This window comes from Pavona decussata, unplaced genomic scaffold (assembly GCF_977016875.1).
Source record: "Pavona decussata unplaced genomic scaffold, jaPavDecu1.1 SCAFFOLD_8, whole genome shotgun sequence".
Lineage (NCBI taxonomy): Eukaryota > Metazoa > Cnidaria > Anthozoa > Scleractinia > Agariciidae > Pavona > Pavona decussata.
The window spans coordinates 1,469,476-1,491,996 of NW_028145431.1; the positions used below are offsets into that span (position 1 = coordinate 1,469,476).

The following is a 22,521-nucleotide window of genomic DNA, read 5'->3' on the forward strand; positions in this document are numbered from 1 at the left end:
AAAAAAAAAAAAAAGATTTAAAATGGCTGTTTTGGAAAAATAGTATAAATTCTCTTTCAAAAGAAATATTAAGTATGGTTTGGTTAATGTTCACTTAAAGATCACAAATAAATTATTATTAAAAGACCAGTAATCATTAAATTATAAAATCACAAAACAATGTTTTTCCAACCAAACTTCAGTATAAATTATTTATTATGCAATGTAGCAGTGCATATAACTATTATCCAACATTATTTTTTTTCAGCAAAAACATTTTACTCTTAACTGCAGGACTTACAAATCAACAGGCTCTATCTTAAGTATAGTTGCAGAAAGTATCCATACCCCTCCCTGCCCCCCATTCCAAAGACTGAAAACTCTCAGGGGGTAGCTAAAGTATGAAGCTAAAATGGAATTTCCAGAGAGATGGGGGAGGGGGAAGAGGGGGACTCTTAGAGAAAATCCCATCCATAGGGGAGGTATGGAAATTTTGTGGAACTACGTAACAATACTTTATTATTGTAAACTATTTAACAATATTATTTTTCCACAAGCATGTGTTGAATATGAGATGATAGATAGCCACTGGCACCGAGGTGTGTTCATCAATGACTCCAAACGCAATAATTGCATTTTTAACTCCTAATAATTATTATTAGGAGTGCATTCAACGTAAAATTTAAAATAGGTTCAACTAGAGTTTATATTTTCAACTTTATTTGGATTTTGCGTTGCACTCATGCTATATGCTTAATTAACTGGTTAAATTCCTCATTACAGTTACCCCCTGGCTCTCTGGCCTGGCTCACACTAACAACATGATGACATAAAGAAAAATTAAGTTTTTCCTTAAGTCGTTATGCTTACATTATTATGCTTATCAAATATCAAATATCTTACTATCCACTCCCCTTGGGTCTTTCCAGGGATAATTTACAACACTACGTGGGGGATGTTGCTAGACTGTTTGTTTTGCAGTTTACGTGTCAATGAAGTAATGATTTATGAATGCCCCTTTATTTTAATGTGAGACAGGCACTAGGGCTGGTCACTGCCAGAGATTTGTTACATCTCTAGTGGTTCTTTTATGCCCTACAGAGTCAGACATTTAAGTGAAAATACTGTGAGAAGGGCCTAGAGTTTTTTTCCTTATCCAAGAAGATTAGGAAGTCTAACCATTTGCAGATATCGCAGCAAAGGTAGTGCTTTCTCTAACTTGGAATTGAACCTGGGCCAACCACTCCACAGTCTAGTACTTAGCCAAATGAGCTAAGCAGGCGTCAGCCTGTTACATACATCATTATGTTGTGTTTATTGTGAAGTGAAACATCGACAAAAGGTGTTCTTTTAATGTTTGTGTGACCTAATGCCCTAAATTATGTCATCATGTCACCTGTGTGAATCACACTTAATTGTACTCTACTCATAGCATCACAGTCAATTGTGCAGAAAATAACAAACATTATTTAAGGCACTACGTACTAGGGTACTTCTTCTGGTCTATTAATTCCTTAACAATTTAAAGTTGTTTTCACCAATGATCAATCAGAAGTCGTTCACAGATCCAGGATGTATTTGATTATATGCTAACTATTATTAGAGTATGCCAAACAAAGCAAGTCCACTCAGTATTCTCTTCCTGTTCAGGGCTAGTAAATACATGTTAGCTCAAACAGGCACACATGACAGAGCTAGGTTTTGTGATTGAAAAATAGAGACCTGTGTTACCCCACTTGGTCCAATGGGACCTGTACAACTTAAAGGCTAGTATAAAGCAAGTCTGATTATCCTGGTTACGTTAACAATGCTTGTCAAAAGTCTGACCATATAACAGAGGTTTAATGGTACATGTTGCATCTGACTTTGAATAACCAACCTATATTCAATCCATTATAGAGTCTAAAGTCCTGGCCAAAAATATACCTTTTTTGTTAATGTTGAAGTAGGTTGTCCCACTTGCTTGGTGTCAATTTCACCCATTTTGCTGATCTCTGCATTCACCATCGTGAGCATGCTCAACACATCTTCATGGCTTGCCTTTTCTTTGAATACCTCCACAAGGCAACGGACAAACCGGCTTCCGTCGCGTGGATTTCGAAAGGAAGCAAAACCACTCACGGTTGAATATGCCATCAGTATATCTGCATGATCAGGAATAATTACTTGGGGAAATGAAAAATTATAGCCTCTATCTTCTTCCTCATCGTCATCATTTGTTGACGGCTGTTGTGGCACTGGGCTATTGGGTGAATCTTTAACTACACCTGTTTCTTTCAAATTACCTCTGCAGGCTTGAATAAAAAAGAGTTTTGGCTTCCCTTTTAAAGTAGTACACCTTGAGTTGCTGAAAAAATCAGTAACGGTTTCAAGAAGGATGGTTTCGCCATCTGCACAGTAGAATGCTCCTTCCTTTCCATGACTCATCAGACACAAAACAAAACAGTCATATGCACTGTGGTCGTCACAGGAAACATCATCTAAAACCTTCGTAAGTTCTGATTTTTTAAGATTTCTGTTAGTTTTGACTTTGAAATCAAGGGCCTCAAACAGCCGTGCAAGTGCTTTGAGATCCTTTTCTGATCCTTGACGACTGTCCAATCGCTCTCTCTCTACCTCCGTTTGAGTTTTTTCATTATTGGGAGCAAAAAACTCAATGTTTATTATTAGTGCAATTCCTCTTGGTTTTGCATTCATGGGGTATACTTCCTCAGAACCTGGCCGAATGTGTGCAGGAAGCTTACTCGGGTCTGTGGGTGCAACAAAGAGAGGTTCTTCATCATCTTGTGGGACAGTCTGGCTCAATACATGCTCTGTTCCCAAAGCTTCCTTCCCTGCAGTAATTCGTTCATCACTTGGTTGGCGATCATCCCCGTGTCCATGTTCAGTTGGGCTGAGAGCTGTAAAAATTAAAACAAAAAGATGGCATTATGGCTTTATAGTTAATATGCAGCCTGGATCATACTTAAGCCTTCTTAACCCTTTAAGTCCTAATAGTGATCAGCATCAAATTTCTCTTTGTAATATCAATGCTTATTACAAGATGAATATTTTAATTCTGAGCTTGTCACAAATTAGCCAAAAATTTGGAGAGACATTTCTACAACTTGGTTATCATTTCAATGTGGAATTAGATGTATCAGAATATCAAAGGTACAGAAAACAATGACCAATACCTTTGCGAACAAAGGGACGAGGCTGTGTATGGACGTGTAGGCCGGTCATATGTTGTGTAACTTCTCTCATACTTGGTTGAGATAGCCCTAGAAAAAACAAACACATATTGAATCAAGGAAGTTGAGAAGGTTCTGCACAATTTTCTCAAGGCTACAGTATATTACACCTGGCATTTTTTCTTGCAACTTGTCTCATAATAATTTTTTGCTCTGTTGTTAGTCTGAAATGTCAGCCGTCTCCTCCCCCTAACCCCGCAGGGGGAGGAGACGGCTGACATTTCAGACTACTCTGTTGTGAGACAAGTTGCACAAAATGTTGCTTAGTATGACATGCTCTAAAATGAAAATGTCTCACTGACAATGTTTTTTGCACTAAGCATTTCACAAGGTAGAATCGAGCGCAACTTCTCACAATGATTGCGGCAACAAAAATATTACAAGACCTGCAAGTAAATTCATTTCAGGGCATGCTACATTCGGCAATTTTTTTTATGAAACTTCTGTCACAACAAAACCGTAAGGATCTCACTTGTGTGTGAAAACTGGAAACACGAGTTCATGAAGAAAAGTCTGTACTTTACTGACCCAACCCTCCATACATTTCTTCTGTACAACAACTTGGATTTTTTGGCAGCACCTGTCATCTTTTGGTGGGGAGGTGGGGGGTTCAGATACAATGTGGAATACCCTAGGAAAATAAAGCACCTCCTCCAATGAGAGGATTTTAAATGATTTGAACTGTACAGTTTGGACCCAGGGATGGGCAATTTGAAGAAAAATCTTTCACAAAAGGCAAATAATTGCCTACATATCTGTCCACCTCTACTCTTCCCCATCACTGCAGTTTACTGCACCACTCATTTCCAGCAGTGCCTGTCACCACCCCCCCCCCCGAGATGTTTTGAAAACAAACTGGAAAATGCCCCCTCCCCCCACCAAAAAAGGACCACTTGATTTCTTTGTTCCTGAGCTTGCCTTCATTCTACTCACAGCTAATTCAGTTTAAGCCAAGTCCCACCAATGATTGTTCGTTCTGTGGATGTGAGATCCCATTTTTCTCTTCCTTTATACATGCAGGTAATAACAAATTTACATTCTATGCCAATGAACTTATCATTGAAAGGAAGTGGTCTCATGATTTTCACCTCAAACCGATCTGCTCCAGTAATACTAAGATGGGGAGAGATGGTGGGGGGATACTACTGCTGGAATTGACTAATGCATATAAGCTTATCTGAGATGAGCTTAAGCTTATATGGCCTCTTTACCCGATTGCGTCTGCTGTACTCGTTGTTCAGGTGGTGGTTCCCTTTGAAGCAATTCACATAAATGAGGCTGGACTTGGTTGAGAACAGTTAAGAAAAGAGTCAGTTCTTCAGGTGTTTTAAGTTCCAGTTTTTCTAACATCGCCTCTGCCTGTTTCTTCCTTGTTTTCTCGGCTTTGACGTCATCCACATCATCCGCATCGAAGACGCTCTCCTGGTACAGATGATTCCAGTATTTCGATGGCTCCAGATTTTTCGCAAGTGCTACACGATTTCTTGCCAGCGTTCTACCTGTGATCGGCATGATAAAAGCTTCCATGATTTTTTAGTATCCTTGAAATAAAAAAATTCCTTTCACAACATTCGTACATTGAAAACGAAATGTCTTCGGGAAAGCGAACGATAATGGTTATTTCCCTATCCCAAAAATCCTTTGGGCGACCGCCATTTTGGACGAGTAAAAGTTTGGAAGGACTGGGAAAGAATCAGGATGCCGGATAGCATAAATTATTTCGAGCATAATTCTTGGTTTTCACGTGACGTCACCAAATTCTAGAATTAAAAACTGGGAGGCCTACAAAATTTTTACCTTCATTCAAGGAAAGATTACCTAAAAATATGCCTGTTCACAATTTCTTAGCTCGATGTCGTGCTTCCTTTTGAAAATAGAACAGTTTCAATTTCCGAGTTTCCACCGTGCGTGACAACAGGAGGACGGCCGTGACAGAGCTTTTTCGTATCTTAAAAATGACTCTTCGGGTGATTTTCAGCATTCTAAACAATTCAAGTTTGAGGAGAAATATTAATCTAAACATTTGAAAATTCACAAGGGCAAAAAAACCTCTTTTCTGGCAAAAGTGAACTCCAGATGTTTTTTCCTATTTCCGGCCGCCATGTTTGTGCCCCTCTGAGGGGCAGCGTCTCCATACTAACCTCTATAAATTTATGTGGAACATTTTCTCAAATAACTCGAGTACAGAATGCCGCACAGACCTGACACTTGGACAGATGCCTTATTTATTTATCCTCTATACTATGTCAATTTCTTGACTTCATTCATTGAATGGTTTCGATTTTTTTTTTGCAATGGCGTGACATTGAAAACCGAGAATAGTGAGGAATCAGCATCGAGCATTATGCCAGCATAAAAGTAAGAATATTCAATAATTCCCGGAAATATGTCAAAATATCGAAAACCAAGCATGTGCTATGGAGAACTATATTGAAGCCTCCATCATGCTTCAGTATAACCAAAGATGATCACATGAAGAGAATACTTACACTATATGTTGTCTATATAATCCCCCATATAAGTATATCAAGCGATCGTATTTTATTTTAGGTAAAAAAATGAGTGATCCGGGGAAAAAATTCTGAGCATAATAGTGGAACTTTTTGAGCATAATTGTAAGATTTTTTGAGCATAAAGAATGGCCATAATAGTGAAAATTGTGAGCATAATGTGGACAACCCTACTGGTGTTTTAATGATTTTGAAATTTGAATTTTCCAAATTAATAAAATTTGAATCTTTTCTAAAAACTCTGCGACAGTAAGACACCGGGAAGACGGTATTCGGTGCACTTAAAGTGATTTAGAGAGAGAACCTGGTCCTCCTCGGGCGAAGGCCAAGTCCCGGGACATTATACCTAGGCCTACATGATGTACTGACCAAATAATAATCTCCCAATATTTTAAATATTTGTTTGTGTTTTGTTCAGTTTTACTTAGCGTGACGTCGGCCGACCTTATGGTATCTTAATTAATCGCTCCATTCAATAATCCAGACATCAATATTCCGGTGTTTCAATCGGCGCACATTGCGACCGTATCAATGCCAATGAAGAAGGTTTGTTCGCCATCCCAGCTACCAAAAGGCAGATTCAAGCAGGGTGATTGAAAACGTAAGTTCGTCAAGTTTATCTGAAAGAAGCACATTTTTTTGTCCCACCTGGAAAACAGTCGAGGACCGTCGAGTGTCAAAGGTTCAGACGTATTTACCATTTGCTCGTTGTGTATTGTACCCAAGCACATTTTATCATTCCATTGTGTCTCTAATTGGGTTGAAAGTGAAAGCAGTGTGACTCCAAAAGATGTCTGAGAGCAATTTCATTTTTTTGGCTGCGTTTTCGCTTCAACAAAAACTGATAGACCAGGACAGTGTAAGCCATTGATTAATGACCCGTGAAGGAATTCTTATATATACACGCATGCTGTTGCTAAATACAGGAAAACGTCGACTCGAAGAACACCCCTCTTATCACCTAGAGTTCATTTACGTTGGTCCCAGAGACCAAACTTTAGATTATGTGTGCCTCTATATAGAAACCTTATACCGCCGGCTTTTACCGGGTGGAGTGAGGGTGTGTGTGTGTGTGTTAGGGGGGGGGGGGGGGTAAGGGGTACTCCCTTTTTTGGCTTGCACGGGAGGTGCGATAGGGTATATGGTTTTCAGGACTTTTTGTCTTTAACAAATTAACAGTCGGTTTAAAGAGTATCTTTTTTGCAAGTGGTAGGAGTTAAACGAAAGGTAATGCCTTGAATTAGCAGAACTTTAGGACGCTTTCCAAACCAATCTGTCAATATCAAAGCCAGAATCAGCGCAGTGAACCATTTTGCCTTAATAGGGCTGACGAAGGTTCCTGTCGTATGGGGCCAGCTGCCCACACCTCCCTACCCAGGGTTCAGTGAAGACCCTCCCCCGACTCGCCCAGGCCCTTTAAAAAGGTTTAACTGTGTATATCAAGATACTCCGATATTTTGTGCGCAAAATGCGATAAGATTTACCACCTAGAAGTGGAGCATCTTTAACTTGCCGTCTTTAATAATTTGTTATCTCAAGTATTTTGCTGATATAGTTCTGTACAGGATCTGTCCCTGTGGCATTGCCAAATCTTAAACATGCCACGGCATCAGTCTTACGCGATGTTAACGAACCTGATATTTTCTTTAGTTAAACATGCAGACAAATTGGAACAATACATTAGGCAAAACGTATCATAACGCAAATACTCGTTTATTCTGTATTTGGTCCCCAAACACAACCTCAGTTGCTCTGTGTTTCCGCATCGCATGTCAATGAGATAATACTGAATTACTAATCTCCTCCTCCCCTGCGCAGCTAATAACAGGAACTTTGGACCTTTGTTAGAAGAACAGGAAATTTGATAGGCGTACAGTAGCCGTAAGGTAATCTTCAGCTTTTCCGTTTGGTCTTCTAATCATTTTTGTTTTCGTTTTTGACTACAGTATGGCAAGTAAATATTAAATATTTACCTAAAGCGGCCACTTGCAACTCAGTGAACCGGTCATACTATTATAGTATTATTATTATCATTATATTATTATATTATTAACACTAATGAACAAAAACAAATTGACTGCTCGTTGATTTGTATCAAAGTCGAATCAAGCTATGGTGATCATATTTTTTTTATATAAAATTCTTCTCTCGGCATCAAGAATCCCCCTTATTTCAAACAATGTGCTGTTTTTCTTGAGAGTTTAAAAGTTCAAGTAGTTAAGATTGCAGGGGGTATCTAACTACCTCTTATTTTTCCTCTTTCTATTTTCGATACATTTCGAACCTCTTGGTTACATAATAGTGAAGAAAAGATGACAAGTTTTTACTGAGTTCCTGAAAATATGTCTTGGCGTGTGAGCAGCTGATGCCGTTTCTCATTTATCAATCAAAGGGGCGAATATGCTAAGAATTTAGCTGTTGTTCATAGCATCAGTATAAAGTTGCAGATTACGAAAATTCATAACAACATGGCTAAAATATTGGCTGATTGCCCTAGGCGATAGTCTGGATAAATATAAAACAATAATTTGCAATGGAGAGATAGCTCGTTGTTCAAGATCCTCGTAGTAGAACTTTTATGATAACCTTACTCTCCATCGTTGCACTTCTCGGTTCATAACTTTATATGAGCCTTTTTTAGGCTGCAACACAGCTAGTTAAATACCAATCACTGCTTAGCGTGTGCGTGAAAGAATGCGAAGCGTGCCAATTGACCTGAAGCATGTAATCTAACTGAACTAATTATTGCATGCAAAAGGCATGCAATAATTGGCATGTAATAATTGGTTTTAAAAGAGAGAGGTCTTAATAACTCGCCATTTAAGCTAAAAAAAAAGTTTGCACTGTTAAGCCATTAATACATTTTAAGCTTTTATTTTTGGAACAGTATTAGTGGTGACGAATAGAGCTCTTCGAAAATCTGAAATCATGGACATAGATCCCTACCGATCTCCTGCTTCAGTGCAGTGAACAGCAAAACAAGACATTAGCAGGGGGTCTATTTTTTCAAAGTAATTTATCAACGGGATAGAACTGACTCTTTAGCGGTTCTTTTGGAAGAAATATGTCGTCTTTAAAAGACAAGCCTGAAGGTCGATTAATCCGCCGGGGGCTTATTTATTATCAAGCCTCGAGAAGGGGGCTATTAGGCAGGAAGGGGGGGGGGGGGGGAGGGGAAGGGGAGGGGGCCTACTTGTTAATTTTGAAGAAAACTAGTTTAAACTATCTTTTCCAAAATGTTACCTCGCAACGGACTGAAACAGAGCACATAATCGGTCGCCGGTCGGTCGTGTATCTTAATGTCATTCTGACCTTGGTACTTTAATGCACTTCCGCTCATTGAAGAGCAACTTTTCCTTTAAATAAACTGACGGTGTTTTGAAGTATTTATCAGAAACGGAAAGGGGGGAGGGGGGGGGGGAAGCTTATTAAAAAAAACACATTCAAATCGAGGGCTTATTTGAGAAGGGCGCTCAACAAAGCTTTACGGTTGTATTCCGACAACTTTTTGTTAGCGGAATTTCGACTAGAGACCGTAAAGTCGATTGAAAAGCGGAGAGGCTTCATCGGAGGAAGATAATATTTCTCGGAGCGTGCTATCGCAGCGGACTCTGGGCACCGCGAATGAGGTGTATATAATCAACATCAAGGTATTGAGTGTTCAATTCAATCAATGAACTAGAGGGGTTAGGGTGAAGCTCTCATAGTCCAGCCCTTTCTCGATCAACTGAAAGGGAGGAAAGGAGAGCCTGCGTGTAACATTAAAACGCCAATGACCGATGTTACTAGAGGTTCTTATTCCACCGCGGTCAAGCGTTCGCGCGCGACCGATAGTGCAACCCCTGTCCTGAAAAGCACGTCAACTGCACAAGCCCGATTTCCGCACGTAACCCAAAACAACTAAAATGGCAACTCTGAAATGGAAGTGACTGCGCTTTGTGTGTTAGTGTCAGAGTCGTTTGAATCACTTGAATGTCGAAAGTACTGAATTCGCGTTTGCTTTGGTTTTGGTTTACGAACACTCTATGTTTAGTTAACAAGACTCGCGCCACTTTCTCTACCACTGAGAAGTAAAACTCGCGTCAACCAATGAGAAGTTAAACCAAAGCCAACCATGACTTGCTCGTACGCGTTTCCCGTGGTTGGCGCCGGTTACATGTATTTGCTTTGAATTCTGATTGGTTGGTTGCGCTGTTTACGTTTCTTGCGGATTGGTCAGAGTAATTACTTTGGTTTACGCTCCACGACGCTCAAACTGAAAACTGCACCATTTGATTACGAGTTGTTTACACTTTCAGATGTTTATTTTAAAACAAAACTGGATTTTTACAGTAGCTTCCTTCAATACTACTCACATAGCAGAAGACGTTACAATGGTAATTCTATTCAATGCTAATCAACCGTTTTCTGGTTGTGTTTTCTTTAGACGGAGAACTTTTCGCACAATGCCTTTTGACGTCGCAGTTAACGAAGATCTCGTTTTTAAAGCCTCTATAGTTCTGCTGTCCTTTTTGGCTCTGCTATGGATGTTCATAATGATTGTCATTTTATGGCTTCGAAAAATACAGCTTCGAGTTGATAAAGCAGCAAAAGCTATTAAGTCCTGGAAACAGGATGCCTCGTCCTGGCCACACATTAACAGCGCCTTCGCATATTCAGCGGGGGATTTGAATGACAACGACACAGATTTTAGACAAAGGTCATTTGAATGCCTTGAAACGGAGAGAGAGCATGACATACTGATGAACGGCTTAAACAAAGAGCCAAGTGACGTCAGTGAGGTGTTAGTCGATGAGACTGACTCTGCAACAGTATTCTCCTCAAATGGACAATCTGGTCAGGAGAAGAATTCGGAAACTGGGCAGCTGAAAATGCGTACTGGTGCACAGAGTCCTGCAGGTATTAACTATGCGAAGCTCCGTGAAGATTCGGAGAGGACATCGTGTTTGGATGATGAGGGGGATTTGATTCACGGCAAACATGAAACAATTGTTTCACCGCAGAGCACCTCAAATCAGACAGACATCACAGACGAAAACGAGTATTTAATTCTGATTGGGGGGAATAAAGAACAGTCGAATGAAGGTCACCCAGCGGCACAACACAAAGGAGAAGATTCAACAGTCCTCAAGAACAACATAGATGGGCTGATGGGCGTGGATGCTTCACAAAACGAAAATGAGAACGAATACCTTGCAATAATCCACACCGACGAGGCGCTCGTGTTACCGGAGAGCACCGTGAATACGATGCCTCGTCTTGAAGATGAGTCTGAATATCTTATTCCCATGGAAACCGTTCTAGCGGAGAAACGACACCATAGACAAGAGAAGGACAGCGAGATTCACTCGGAAATAAAGCACAAGGCAAAAGCTGTCTTAGAAAGGCTTGAACGTGTTGCACTCCTGCCAGTTAACACACCTGCGATTGATGAGTATGGTCACTTGTCTCCAACTGAGAACACAAAAAATCCTGCTCACGATGATCGCAAAACTGGGTTCGGATTCCAGCAAACTGAGCAAAATTCTGGAGCACAGTACGGCGGTAAAGGAACGCCAAAGAGTTCGACGAAAGGTGATCACGAATACGTTTATCTTGAGAAACATTCTAAGAAACCAGGGAACCAGAGCATCACATGTGGCATTGCAGCAAAGGGTGTTCATTTGAGACCCGGCGAGGGAGAGGAAGACTATGATTACATCACTACCAGACAGGGAAAAGAATGGACAGTGTCTTCCAATAACGCTTCCAAGGCTCAAGAATGGAGCCTGTCTCCTGGCAATGCTTTGAAACCACAAGGAAACAACCCAAGCAATTCACAAGAGGCTCACTATATTGACAAAGACACCACGGCCCATGTTAGGGACGAGAGAACAGCGCCGTGCAATGAACACGCCAATGAGTATATTGAGGTTATACCTGATGAAGAATTCCAAACAAATGGAAAGAACGCTGGTGAAGAGGTCCAGAGATCGACGGATGAAGACCACCAGAACGGCTCCAACAGGATTTACGATCACATTGACGACGACAACCATGTTTACTTGGAGGTTTCTGGTGCTATGCAAAGAGAAAATGATCTGAAACCAACTACAACATTCCAGTATTCTGGTGATGGAAACTCCGATGATCCCCCGATTTACGACAACCCAGCGGTCTTTGGCAACACATGAGTGGCTCTCGGATTTATGCCAATGATAAAAATACTAACGAGGACTGAATGAAAATTTAAAGTATTCAGTGTAACTCTCCGGCGTTTAAGAACACTGGATTTTGATCATTAATATTGTATCAGTTTAGAACAAGGTGGATTGATTTCGGTCGGAGAACTTGAAGTTTTTTTAATTTCATTCAAGTTGACAGTAGATTTTTATCGGATGATTTAATTATTTCAGCTGTCACATAGGTCAGACAGCGCTGATTTATCAAAACGAGCCGTACCTTTGCCGTATTTGCCAATTCGCGCGGAATATCACCTGATACTTAGCTAACGAGGCCGTAGGCCGAGATGGCTAAAATGAGGGGATATTCCGCAAGATTGAACAGGATAATTGTTTTATTATTCAACACATTGAACTCAAGGCACAGTTTTATTTTCAGAAAAGCTGGAGACGATCTTCAGTTTGCAATTTTTCTCCCCGACACACAAAATTACGTATACATAAACAATAAACTATTTGGCGCGAAAATATGCTCAGATATTTGTCCGCGGAGATTATCTGTTCCGAGAAGCGAACAGTTTTCGGAGAGCGAAGCTCGAGCTTCGAGGAGCAGATAATGTCCAAGGACAAATATCTGAGCATATTTTTAAAGTCAAATGGAGGCTATTGTGGTAATTATCCTTCAAATATTTTTCGCCACATGTGGCAACGAGCTTGAGTATTTGAACATTTCGTTTAAAGAACAGTTTACCATCAAAAACGTTTAGATCGTATATTGTTTTCTGATACTGCTTTATCGACCAGCAGGTTTATCTCTCCTTCTGTCATAAAAACAAACCGCTCCCCCTATTTTGACATTAATTTTAATTGAAAACTTGACACGCCTTGAAGTTTTTGAAATTGGGGAATATCACTTGGGGAATGTCATCGGATATTTCCCAGTTTAGCTGGGGTATATTCGGTCACGTGAGGCGTTTAGACCAATCACGCGCGAGCGAAAATATTTGATGGATTATAACGCGGGATATCTGTCGACTACGGACGACGAATATTCAGTGCACCATGGCCATATTTGGGCAGCGTTACAGTGTGTTGAATAATAACTAGAGATGTTTGTGAGCACGCACACGGAAGACGATGTAGGAGAATATTCATGGCGATATATTATGGTTCAGTTTTCTGAACCACTGTACAAAACTCTCATTTAACATCAAGGACGACGCTTGTGCCGGTCAAATTTCCCATTTAATTACATCCATTTTGAAATCACTGGTGATCCTTGCAATCTGATTGGTCCAAAATGGTGCGATTTATTTCCAAATTGCACCATTTTGGACTCTAAATCGCATCATTTTAGACTCTAAATCGCATCTTTTTAACCAGCCAATGAGAAAGCGGGATTATTTAAATTGACCAATCAAATTGCAGGAAATTTTTAGACAAAGAAAGCCACCGTAAGACAACTTTGAAACTTGTTACATTTAAATGATTTTTTTTTCGGATTTTTTTAATATGACATATTCTGGGTGGGGGAGGCTGAAATCTTTTAGTTAGACACTTTTTTGGGCAATATTAGGGGATTTAATTTCAAAATGGATGTAATTAATTAAGTGGTAATTGAACTTCGTGTCGTGCAATTTTGGTCTGAAATCATACTTGTGATCACGCGTATGGTTTCAGACCAAATTGCACTCCACTCAGTTCAATTACCAATATTAATTCCCTAGAATTGCGTTGGGAATCCCGAACTGCACATAATTTCCGTGTCATTCTGGTGCGCGCATGAGCCGTTTTCATACAGAACAACGCTGTTTTGCTTTGCGGCTTAGAATAGCCCGGCGGAAATATTGTCGACCCATTTCTCCAGTTAACGAGCATGGTGACCCCTTGTTAGAAAATATGACCCGCCTTGATATATGTCCTACTGAACTTGTAGTAACCTGCGAACGCAGACGTATTTCCGACTGTTCCGACTGTCGCTTCTCTCCGCCGAAAAAAAACGACGTTATTTTTCGGCGAAGAGAAGCGACAGCCGGAAATACGTCTGCGTTCGCAGGCTAAACTTAAAGAAGTTTTCATTATCCATTTCTGAAATTAATGTTGTAATGGAATCTTTGATTTTTAGATCGCATGAGATCGTATTAGAGGGTAGCCTGTGAACAGCATACCAAGTGGGGTAAAGAGCGAAGAGAAAAATCGACGAACGGAGCACTTTTCTAAGTCGCCATATGCCCCACTTGGGATCCTGTCCACAGCGCCATCTATACTATGTGGTGTTACCCTCCCAAAATAAAGTTTGTTCGATTGATTGAACCGCTGTTGCCATCCGTTTTCAGGCGTTTCAGTGGAAGCGTGCAGATGTGCATGTTTGAATTGCCTTATTCTTTCATCAGTTTCAGTTGCTCTGGAAGAAATGGATGCCTCCCGCTCGAGACAAGTGTTTAAAAGATAATGTCACAAGCTAACAAATTGGTTATATACTGGGGGCGACCTACACCGTTTGCAACGAGTCTTACATCGAGAGAACTAAAGAACGAGCAAAAGTTCTGCTCCCAGCCCTAAAAAACAATGCATCTGCAGGTTATGAGGGTTCAGTGAAAAAACAGCTTTTGAAAGGTGCATGTCTACTGAAACAGTGCAGCTTGAGAGCGTTAAAACAAGAATAATGATCCCCTCTTCCTATTTTATTTTCTTGATATATTAGATGTAATCATCGAGCTACTGCAGCTTCAGCCAAAGTTTCAAAAAAAAAATTCTTTACCGTACTTTTGGTACCCCAAATAATTTATATCTCCATTTCGGGATTGGAGTTATTTTTAACCAGGAGCGTATCAGCTGAATTACGGATTCGAAATACCATAAAATTCTGACTACATGTATTCTATAACACTCCTTACCCCCCCTCCAAAAAAAAAAACTTCTCAGGCACTAAACTCCTTCAGAAAATAAGCCCTTCTTAAGGTGTTTCAAGCTGTTTGGTTGGCCGACATAAAATTCCCTCCAGTAATAAGCCGCCCTTTCCCGACCCCCCTGGAAATAACCCTGTCCTCCGCCTAAAAGTCATCTGAACGATCCAGGGCGCGTTTCTCAAAGTCTGAAAAGATTTCGGACCGAGAAAAACTATTTTACATGGACAAAATTCATTACCAAGAATTCACGTCTGAGTTTGTACCAAAAACAACAGACAATCAGTAGAAAACGGATGTGAAAATTATTTTTCGGACCCGAAAGCTCTTCGGACCGCGATATATTCGGAATTCTAATTACCTCGTCGTCGGTGCTCGTTTATATGTAAATGCGAAAGGCCTGCGGAATAAGCAGACTGAACCTGTGACCCTTAGATAACAAGTAGTCACAAATCCTGCTTAATAAATTCATCCCGAAACTTGAAGCTTTCCAAATTTGGTTGCTGCTGTGAACTAGCGACAATTACTGAGGAAGCTTCTGTTGTCCGCAAAATGAATGCTGCTTTCATGCAAGATTATAGAAAAGGTTAGTACTGTAAGCTTGACTGTCAGCGTCGTTTCTCACTGACATTTGCTTTCACTGTTGACTCTGTAATTAATAGTTGGGTTTCAACCGAGTGAGAAGGTGGCGCTTGAAAGTCATCTTTAAACGGTACACAGAATGACTAGCATTGTGTAATTGAAAACAAGATCGAGGAGTGCTTAACTTTGAGTCAAACTGAGACAAATCTAAGCTATTCTCATTGAAGTAGTCGAGTATCATGATTTTTAAATAGTGCACAAACACGGCGACGGCACTGACTGTAAAGCATCACCGGAAACTGCCAACAGTGTGGCCGAAATGATACAGTGGTGTCACGACAAAGTTCATTGTGCGTCCTCGTGAGGAAAAACTAACAACTCAATACTTCAGTTTAACAAACTGGAACTATCGATATTCAGTTAGCGTTAGCATTGTCATAAAACATGTCAAAGTGCCTACGTGTCGAAGCTCTCCCATTACTTCACTTCCGCATAGTGAAAGCACACCGTGGCACTTCCTGTCCCTCGCGGACCAACTGATAACGCCGCCTTTTTGTCATCATTTTGGCATCAGTCGACAATTAAACATCCTTTCTGCATTTTCCTGTTCTTTTTCGTGCTTTACTAATCTTCGATTTACCTAACTGTTGTCACGAAATTGTGATCAAAGCTTTAAAGAGTAGTAGTCTGCATATGTATGTCAAATATCTAAAGAATTGATCTGAGGTCAGATTATGGAATTAGACGTCACGGAAAAGCAAAATCTGCCAAGACTTGCATGCCTTTGGCATTTGGACTTTATACAACAGTAAACACCGAGATAGCTTGTCAACTACAATAGTAATAGTAATAGTAATAATAGTAACTTTCAGTTATTTAAAGTCGAAAAGCGTAGGAAGTGGTCTCCTAGTCCCCCGAGCCAGAGGCTCATGTAAAAAACGCTCGACTAACAACTATATCTAAATCAATACAACAATTACATTGACTTTTTTTTTCGGGTCTTGCACGGTATATATATCTGTTATAACTTTGCTTGGCACCTCACTAAATTTTACTCTATGAAAAACAACTATAGACAGCGAAAGAGATAACTGTTTTATAACTATAATAGCATTTGTCGTGATAAGTTATCTGCGAAACAAATTCCATGAAGAAATCCGGCCAAAGAAAACAAGATTATCATTCGGTGCTTGATCACTTAAGTTACAACGATAGCATGGCACAATGTCGATAGAATGAGACGGAATTTACGCGGATACACTGACGATTTAACCAGATTTAGCCTGGTAAGGGTAGTAAAGGAAATTACCAACCTAGATAAGCTGTTGAAGGACCTTTATCAGTCGGTTTGCAGTTGTTTCGAGCCTGTTTATAAATAAATCTTGTATTATTATTATTATTATTATTTACTTATGGTTGTCAAATTCGCGGGCAAAATAGAACTGAACCCGCGGGATCCAAAAAATAACGTCTAAGGGGTAGGGGGTGGGGGAAGGATAATCTAAGCTACGCTATGGTGTGCTTAGTCTCCTTCGCAGCCGTTATTAGGGTCGTCACGCATATACAAGTGAACAGAATAGGTTTGGCGGGATGCGGGATGAAGCTTAAAATTAATAAGGGATACGGGCTACTGGTTAGATACATAGACGACGAAAATATAGCTGAGGTTCGATATATCGATGAACAGAAAACAGGATATTAAACCACTCAGGTCATGTCCCAACATGGCGAACAGGAGATGGCCTCTGATTTCCTGATGGGACGGATGAAATGAAAGCGGCCTAGACATATGAAATCCTTTATTTTGAAAATTCGAATACCATTGATATACAATTACCATAAACAGGAGAAAGTTGTTTAAAATGTTATAGAATACAGATACTCTTGATTTTCATGAAAAATATGCCGCGCATCTGAACAGTTTGTAACATGCTGAGGTTCTTATCTTATGCCCCATTCAACACTCTTAAAAGCTGTTTAGTTAAGTACAGTTTAAAATTGTTTCCTTCATAAAAGCTGCTTTCGGAATTTTGGTCGACTACAGATTTAGCACAAACGTACGAAAGCACAAGTTAACGTTTACTGACCTTTACTTGAATCCTATGTCAAAGCCAATGGTTCAGCTTTCTGTTACCAATTTCCATTTTGTTAAACCTGGTTTAATTAAACATGTTTTGTTGGTGTGAATGCGGATTTAGATTCTTTGAACTGAGAAGCAATTAACAATCAGTTATTTCAAGAGCGCACGTTGGTGAAATAATATAAATAGATAGCGCCAAGTTGGCTGGAGTCATCAGTTCATATATAGCAAGCGGGCAAGCGGCAGTGGAATAATTGAAAACAACCAAGAAACGTTGCTAGATCTTGTCTATTTCACTTTGCAGGAATGGTATAATCCCATATGCATGGCCGCTAAGCCAATCAAAAGTCTGGAATTTCATTATCAAATGATACAGTTTAATAATTTACTATTATTTCACAACTGAGGCGCGCGTTGGATATAATAGCCAACGAAGGGCGCAGCGCCGAGTTGGCTATAATCATCTCGTATCCAACAAACACGAATGAAATAATTGTTTTATTAAAAGCAACCATTAGCGATATTTTCGTGTAATCTTACCATATTTGTGGGGCGGCTATAATGGCTCATATAAAATGGCCGCTAAACCAATCAAAACTCTAGAATTGCGTTATCCAATTAGTCAGTTTTTAATAATACAGTCGAACCTCCCTTTGAGTCCAGCGTGTTGGGCTGTCGTGCAGTGCATAATGATTTAATACTTAATGTCAGTGCACGTTTTAAGCTTTAACTAAATTGACACACGCGGCCTCTGAGAGAATATGCGTTGAACTGTCCTGTAGCAGTTTATTGTTAGCTCCAAACTTATCGACGCACAAGTGTGGGATTGTTTTGTAACCTACAGGCCTGCTGGTGTTTTTAATGCTAATACAAAAACACGTACATCACAGGTTCTATAAAATAGTTGTTAACTTAATGCTAATGTTCCTTTCCCTGAAAAATTTAGACAGCGCCACCTGGAGTAATAAAAGAGTCAAGTTTCTTTCACAAGAATTGTCTCAATCGCTGTATTAGTAATTTGTGAGATACAGCAATAATCACCATATAGACCCTAAGAGTTTTTGCCTAGAATAATTTTGGACCAGTCTTAATATACTTGTAGCTAAGAAAAGTTATTATTATGGTTTTCGATAAGCACTAGCAAAAGGGTTAGGTCTCCCCAATTACCATATGTAAATTACCCGAAATTGAGACCCCCTGAGGACTGACCTCTGGTAAGCGACCACCTCCCGTAAGCGACCACGTATCCTTGACATTATTGGTGGTCGCTTACGGGAGGTTTGACTGTATTTTAAAGACCCTGAGCTGATTTCCGAGCTATTTTCTATTCACTACTAAGTTTATGCCACATCAAGAACTGTTTTGACATTTCTAAGCTCTGGGTCACTGCAAGAGAAACTCACTTGCTTCATTTTACTTTCCCGTTAGGTTGAAAATGAGTGGACAAAGTTCAACTGACGAAGCTTTTGTTCTTAAACTCTCTGTGGTACTCCTGTGTTTTTTGTCTCTGCTGGGGGTGTTCGTCGTGCTTCTATTTTTGTGGCTTAGAAAAATAAATCAACGAGTAAACGACGTATGCAAGAAATGGAGCATTTATTCCAAACTAGCCTTGAATGTGGAACAAACTGAAACAGAAAATTTAACAGAAATTAAAAACACATCTCCGTTTCCTTTGGTTCTATTCAATAAGCTGAACAAGCCATCTGAAAAATGCCAAACTGGCCTGAAGACCTGGAAAAGTATAAAGAGAGATTTTGCCTACGCACGGACCGATCCTGTGGAAATTGATAATCCACCGTGCTCAGAGGGAACTTCTGCTGCAGATGAAGATGAAATATCATTTGATTGTCAGAACATACAGGAAGAAACACTGGCCAGAGACTCAGAAGATGCGTCTCCTGTCACTCCTGCATCGTGTAGTAAAATAGCCAATGGTAGTCCAGCCCTACTGTTTTTAACTGGAGGAAATTCTGACGAAGAAGTTGTCAGAAGAAGAAATTTTGTAACTTTGAAGGGTGAACAAGAAGATGAAGAAGCTTTCGACGTATCAGCGCCAGTGCAAAAGAAACGTTTGGTACTTGTAGAGGCAGAACCAGGACATGTCGTTTATGAAGACGAAACGACTTTCCTTCCAAATGGCACGATTATCAGGAAAACCTTTCCAAAGAGGCCAGTACATGCCCAACTTCCTCAAGAACCGAATGAGGAAAAACCTGCCCCTGAAAACGTCGAGGTAAAAAAAAATACAGGTGGAGTCGTTCGTGGAGATAAGCTACCAGGGAAAGATAAGGAAGAAACCCGAGAGGACGCATCCGGGGTATCACAGAAGAACAGCGTGCCTCGTAATGAAGACGAGGCTGAATACTGTATTCTTACTGAATGCAAGCCCAAAGAGAAAAACGGCGCAGCTGGAGTCGTTCATGGAGGTAAGCTTCCAGGTAAAGAAAAGGAAGAAAACCGAGCGGGTGCATCCCGGGTTTCAGACAAAAACAGTGTGCCTCGTCTTGAAAACGAGGCTGAGTACTGTATTCCCACTGAATGCAAGCCCAAAGTGAAACACAACGCAGCCGGAGTCATTCATGGAGATAAACTACGAGGGAGAGATCAGAAAGAAAACCGAGTGGGTGCATCCGGGGTATCAGACAAAAACAGCGTGCCTCCTCACGAAGACGAGGCTGATTACTTTATTCCTACTGAATGTAAGCCCAAAGTGAAAAACAACGCAGTTGGAGTCGTCCATGGAGATAAACTACAAGGGAAAGATCAGAAAGTAAACCGAGCGGGTACATCCGGGGTATCAGACAAAAACAGCGTGCCTCCTCATAAAGACGAGACTGAATACTCTCTCCCCTCTGAATGCAAGCCCAAAGAGATAAGGAAACAGAAGCAGAGGCCTTCTGGGAGAAAATCTAAACAAAGGCACAAAACAAGCGGTGAACGTGTGACGCCTCTCAAAAAATTAAATGAAGGCGAACGAGGAGGTCTTAATACTGCACAGCACTCGGCGGGTAAGCTAACTGAGGACCATAAGGGTGAGCAGCCTAGAGTCAACGTACCAATAAATCGGCGCCACACAACTGGTACAGCAGCAAAGCGACGTGGCGTACAATCGAAACACTATGAGGGAGACAAAGGCACAAGTGACTACATGACCACACGCGATAAAAGTCACGTGACACCTAACAGTCAAGAGATGGGTGCACAGGATAACGCTGAAGAGATTTACTCTAACATCGACGACAACAACATGGGTGTCAGAGAGACGTCCGCTAGTGCTCATGCGCAAACAGTGTACGTCAACTTCAAGAGTTCGGAGCATCTGGATGAGCAATTTCTGGATGATTCGTTAATTTATTCTAACGTTGATGATGTGGTTGAACACGAATCCACCCGGACGCAGTATGACAACCCCGGTTTTGATAACGCCGACGAAGGTCCGATTTACGTCAATCTTAAGGAAATGTTTGACATTTAATAGTAAAAGATAACGCTGTTGAAAACATTTGATTTACGAACAGGATTGCCTTGTATAACCAGCAACGTAGAATGACGAGAAAAGATGGGAACCAAGTGCGAACAGGAACTGAGGATTACAAAAAAAAAAAAAAAAAAAAAAAAAATACGCGACGATTATTTTATTGCCATGTCCTGTCACGTATCACGCAGAGGGCGTTAAATTTTTTCCTCCCTTTTCTTCTTGTCTTGACACCTACCATATGCAGGAAATTCTCAAACTCACGTGACCTGCGATCCGAAGCACTGAGTCGATCACGTGGACTACTCGAAAAACAATTGATCTGCGTAGTTAATCAATCGCGGAATTAATGCATTGAAGATCAAGCTAACTCAGTATTACTCAATGCAGAGAAGCGAAAGAAGTTGATCGTGTCCTTCACGACCTTTAAAGAATAATCTTCTAGGCTTAGTATGCGTTTAAATTTATACGCCTGTTAGGAGTGTTCCACCTATCGATAGCTGGTTAAAACTGGCCTCTCAAATGAAGGGTTATATCACGATGTTTTGGCAATATATTAAAAGGGGAAAAAGTTTGGATTGTTGAATTAACATCGAATGCTCACTTTCCCGCTATTTTGACATTTTCGCTGAGTCTGTGTAGGAGACTGGGCAGAATTTTTATAGGAGCGTAATCCGGATCATTAGTAGAGAACCCTGCATCATGATGATGATGATGATGATGATGATGATGATGATGATGATAATAATAATAATAATAATAATAATAATAACCTTTATTTACCCTCGGCAATGTTTATAGCACAAGTGCTAGTGGGGCCGAGCATTAAACTTTACAAATAATTGTTTTAAATTGAACATAACGTACCCCAAATCCCAACTGGCAGGAGTCAGATCAGCTGGTCATTACAAAGCTAGTGTGATCGAGGAGTTGAACTGGGGGCTACCGAGAAACAGCTCTAGCTGGCGGTCAGAGCGGAAATTGAACCCGGGACCTCCGGATTTCAAGTCCGGCTCGCTAACTGCTTCACCACACTGCCTTCCCAATTCGTCAGACAAAGTGCATATTTGATCCTAAACAAAAACGTTCTCACTGCGAAATCACTTAGTGTTGGCCAGCATCGTCCAACGTTAGGACTTAGGCAGTATAGCTGTGTAAGCGCAAGAGGCCATAATGTACTGGGCAATAGAGCTATATCATCAATGTGAGCTGCAGGTGATTCTACTGATTGTACACTTAGGGTGCGTTCGTTTGGGAAAATCCAAATCCGGATTTTTGATCCAAAATCACTCAGATCATAGCGCATCAAAAAAACCGACGAATCCACTCTAGGTAAGGATTCGTCGGTTCCTTTGATGCACCATGATCCGGGTGATCTTGGATCAAAAATCAAAAATCCGGATTTGGATTTTCCCAAACGAACGCAACCTTAGTGCTCACTGCAAATATTGAAAAACAGAACCTTGAGGAAAAGGCACTCATCAATCCGCAGGCTAGTACATTATTCCCAACCCCTGAATGAAATATTGTGCTGTTCTTGTTGGTAACAAATGTAATTAAACTAACGAAGTAATAGGGTGATTTGAACATCTGGA

General features: G+C 40.4%; 3 protein-coding genes across 5 annotated transcripts in view; 2 read left to right on the forward strand and 1 right to left on the reverse strand.

The window, feature by feature from the left end:
* Positions 1-14,196, forward strand: part of LOC146488798 (uncharacterized) — a 28,719-nt gene extending 14,523 nt beyond the window's left edge. The window contains exons 1-3 of one of the 3 annotated variants that reach the window (XR_014865427.1): positions 6,138-6,323; positions 10,149-13,114; positions 13,585-14,196. Coding sequence is in view for 2 of the 3 variants with exons in the window: in XM_085113750.1 (XP_084969876.1) it covers positions 10,168-11,895 (1,728 nt within the window). In the remaining variant the exon portion in view is untranslated. Of the gene's footprint in view, positions 1-6,137; positions 6,324-10,148 lie in introns of those variants that run through there. The other 2 variants (XM_085113744.1, XM_085113750.1) reach the window with 2 other exon arrangements.
* Positions 1,562-4,889, reverse strand: LOC146488801 (caspase-6-like). Its single transcript, XM_085113673.1, has 3 exons — positions 4,424-4,889; positions 3,156-3,242; positions 1,562-2,879 (listed from the first exon to the last, which is right to left on the reverse strand). The coding sequence occupies exons 1-3, from the start codon at positions 4,737-4,739 to the stop codon at positions 1,882-1,884; spliced, it is 1,401 nt and encodes a 466-aa protein (XP_084969799.1). The 5' UTR covers positions 4,740-4,889; the 3' UTR covers positions 1,562-1,881.
* Positions 14,197-15,034: 838 nt separating the features above from the next.
* LOC146488802 (uncharacterized) lies at positions 15,035-21,502 on the forward strand. Its single transcript, XM_085113852.1, has 2 exons — positions 15,035-15,375; positions 18,880-21,502. Exon 2 carries the CDS (start codon positions 18,887-18,889, stop codon positions 20,924-20,926), a length of 2,040 nt encoding a protein of 679 aa, XP_084969978.1. The 5' UTR covers positions 15,035-15,375; positions 18,880-18,886; the 3' UTR covers positions 20,927-21,502.
* Positions 21,503-22,521: the final 1,019 nt, after the last annotated feature.

Coding starts and splice junctions, on each gene's coding strand:
- LOC146488801 (XM_085113673.1), bottom strand. CDS start 4,739: ATGGAAGCTTTTATCATGCCGATCACAGGTAGAACGCTGGCAAGAAAT. Junction 3,243..4,423: donor AGTACAGCAGACGCAATCGG/GTAAAGAGGCCA, acceptor TGTTTTTTCTAG/GGCTATCTCAACCAAGTATG. Junction 2,880..3,155: donor TCGTCCCTTTGTTCGCAAAG/GTATTGGTCATT, acceptor TAATTTTTACAG/CTCTCAGCCCAACTGAACAT.
- LOC146488802 (XM_085113852.1), top strand. CDS start 18,887: ATGAGTGGACAAAGTTCAACTGACGAAGCTTTTGTTCTTAAACTCTCT.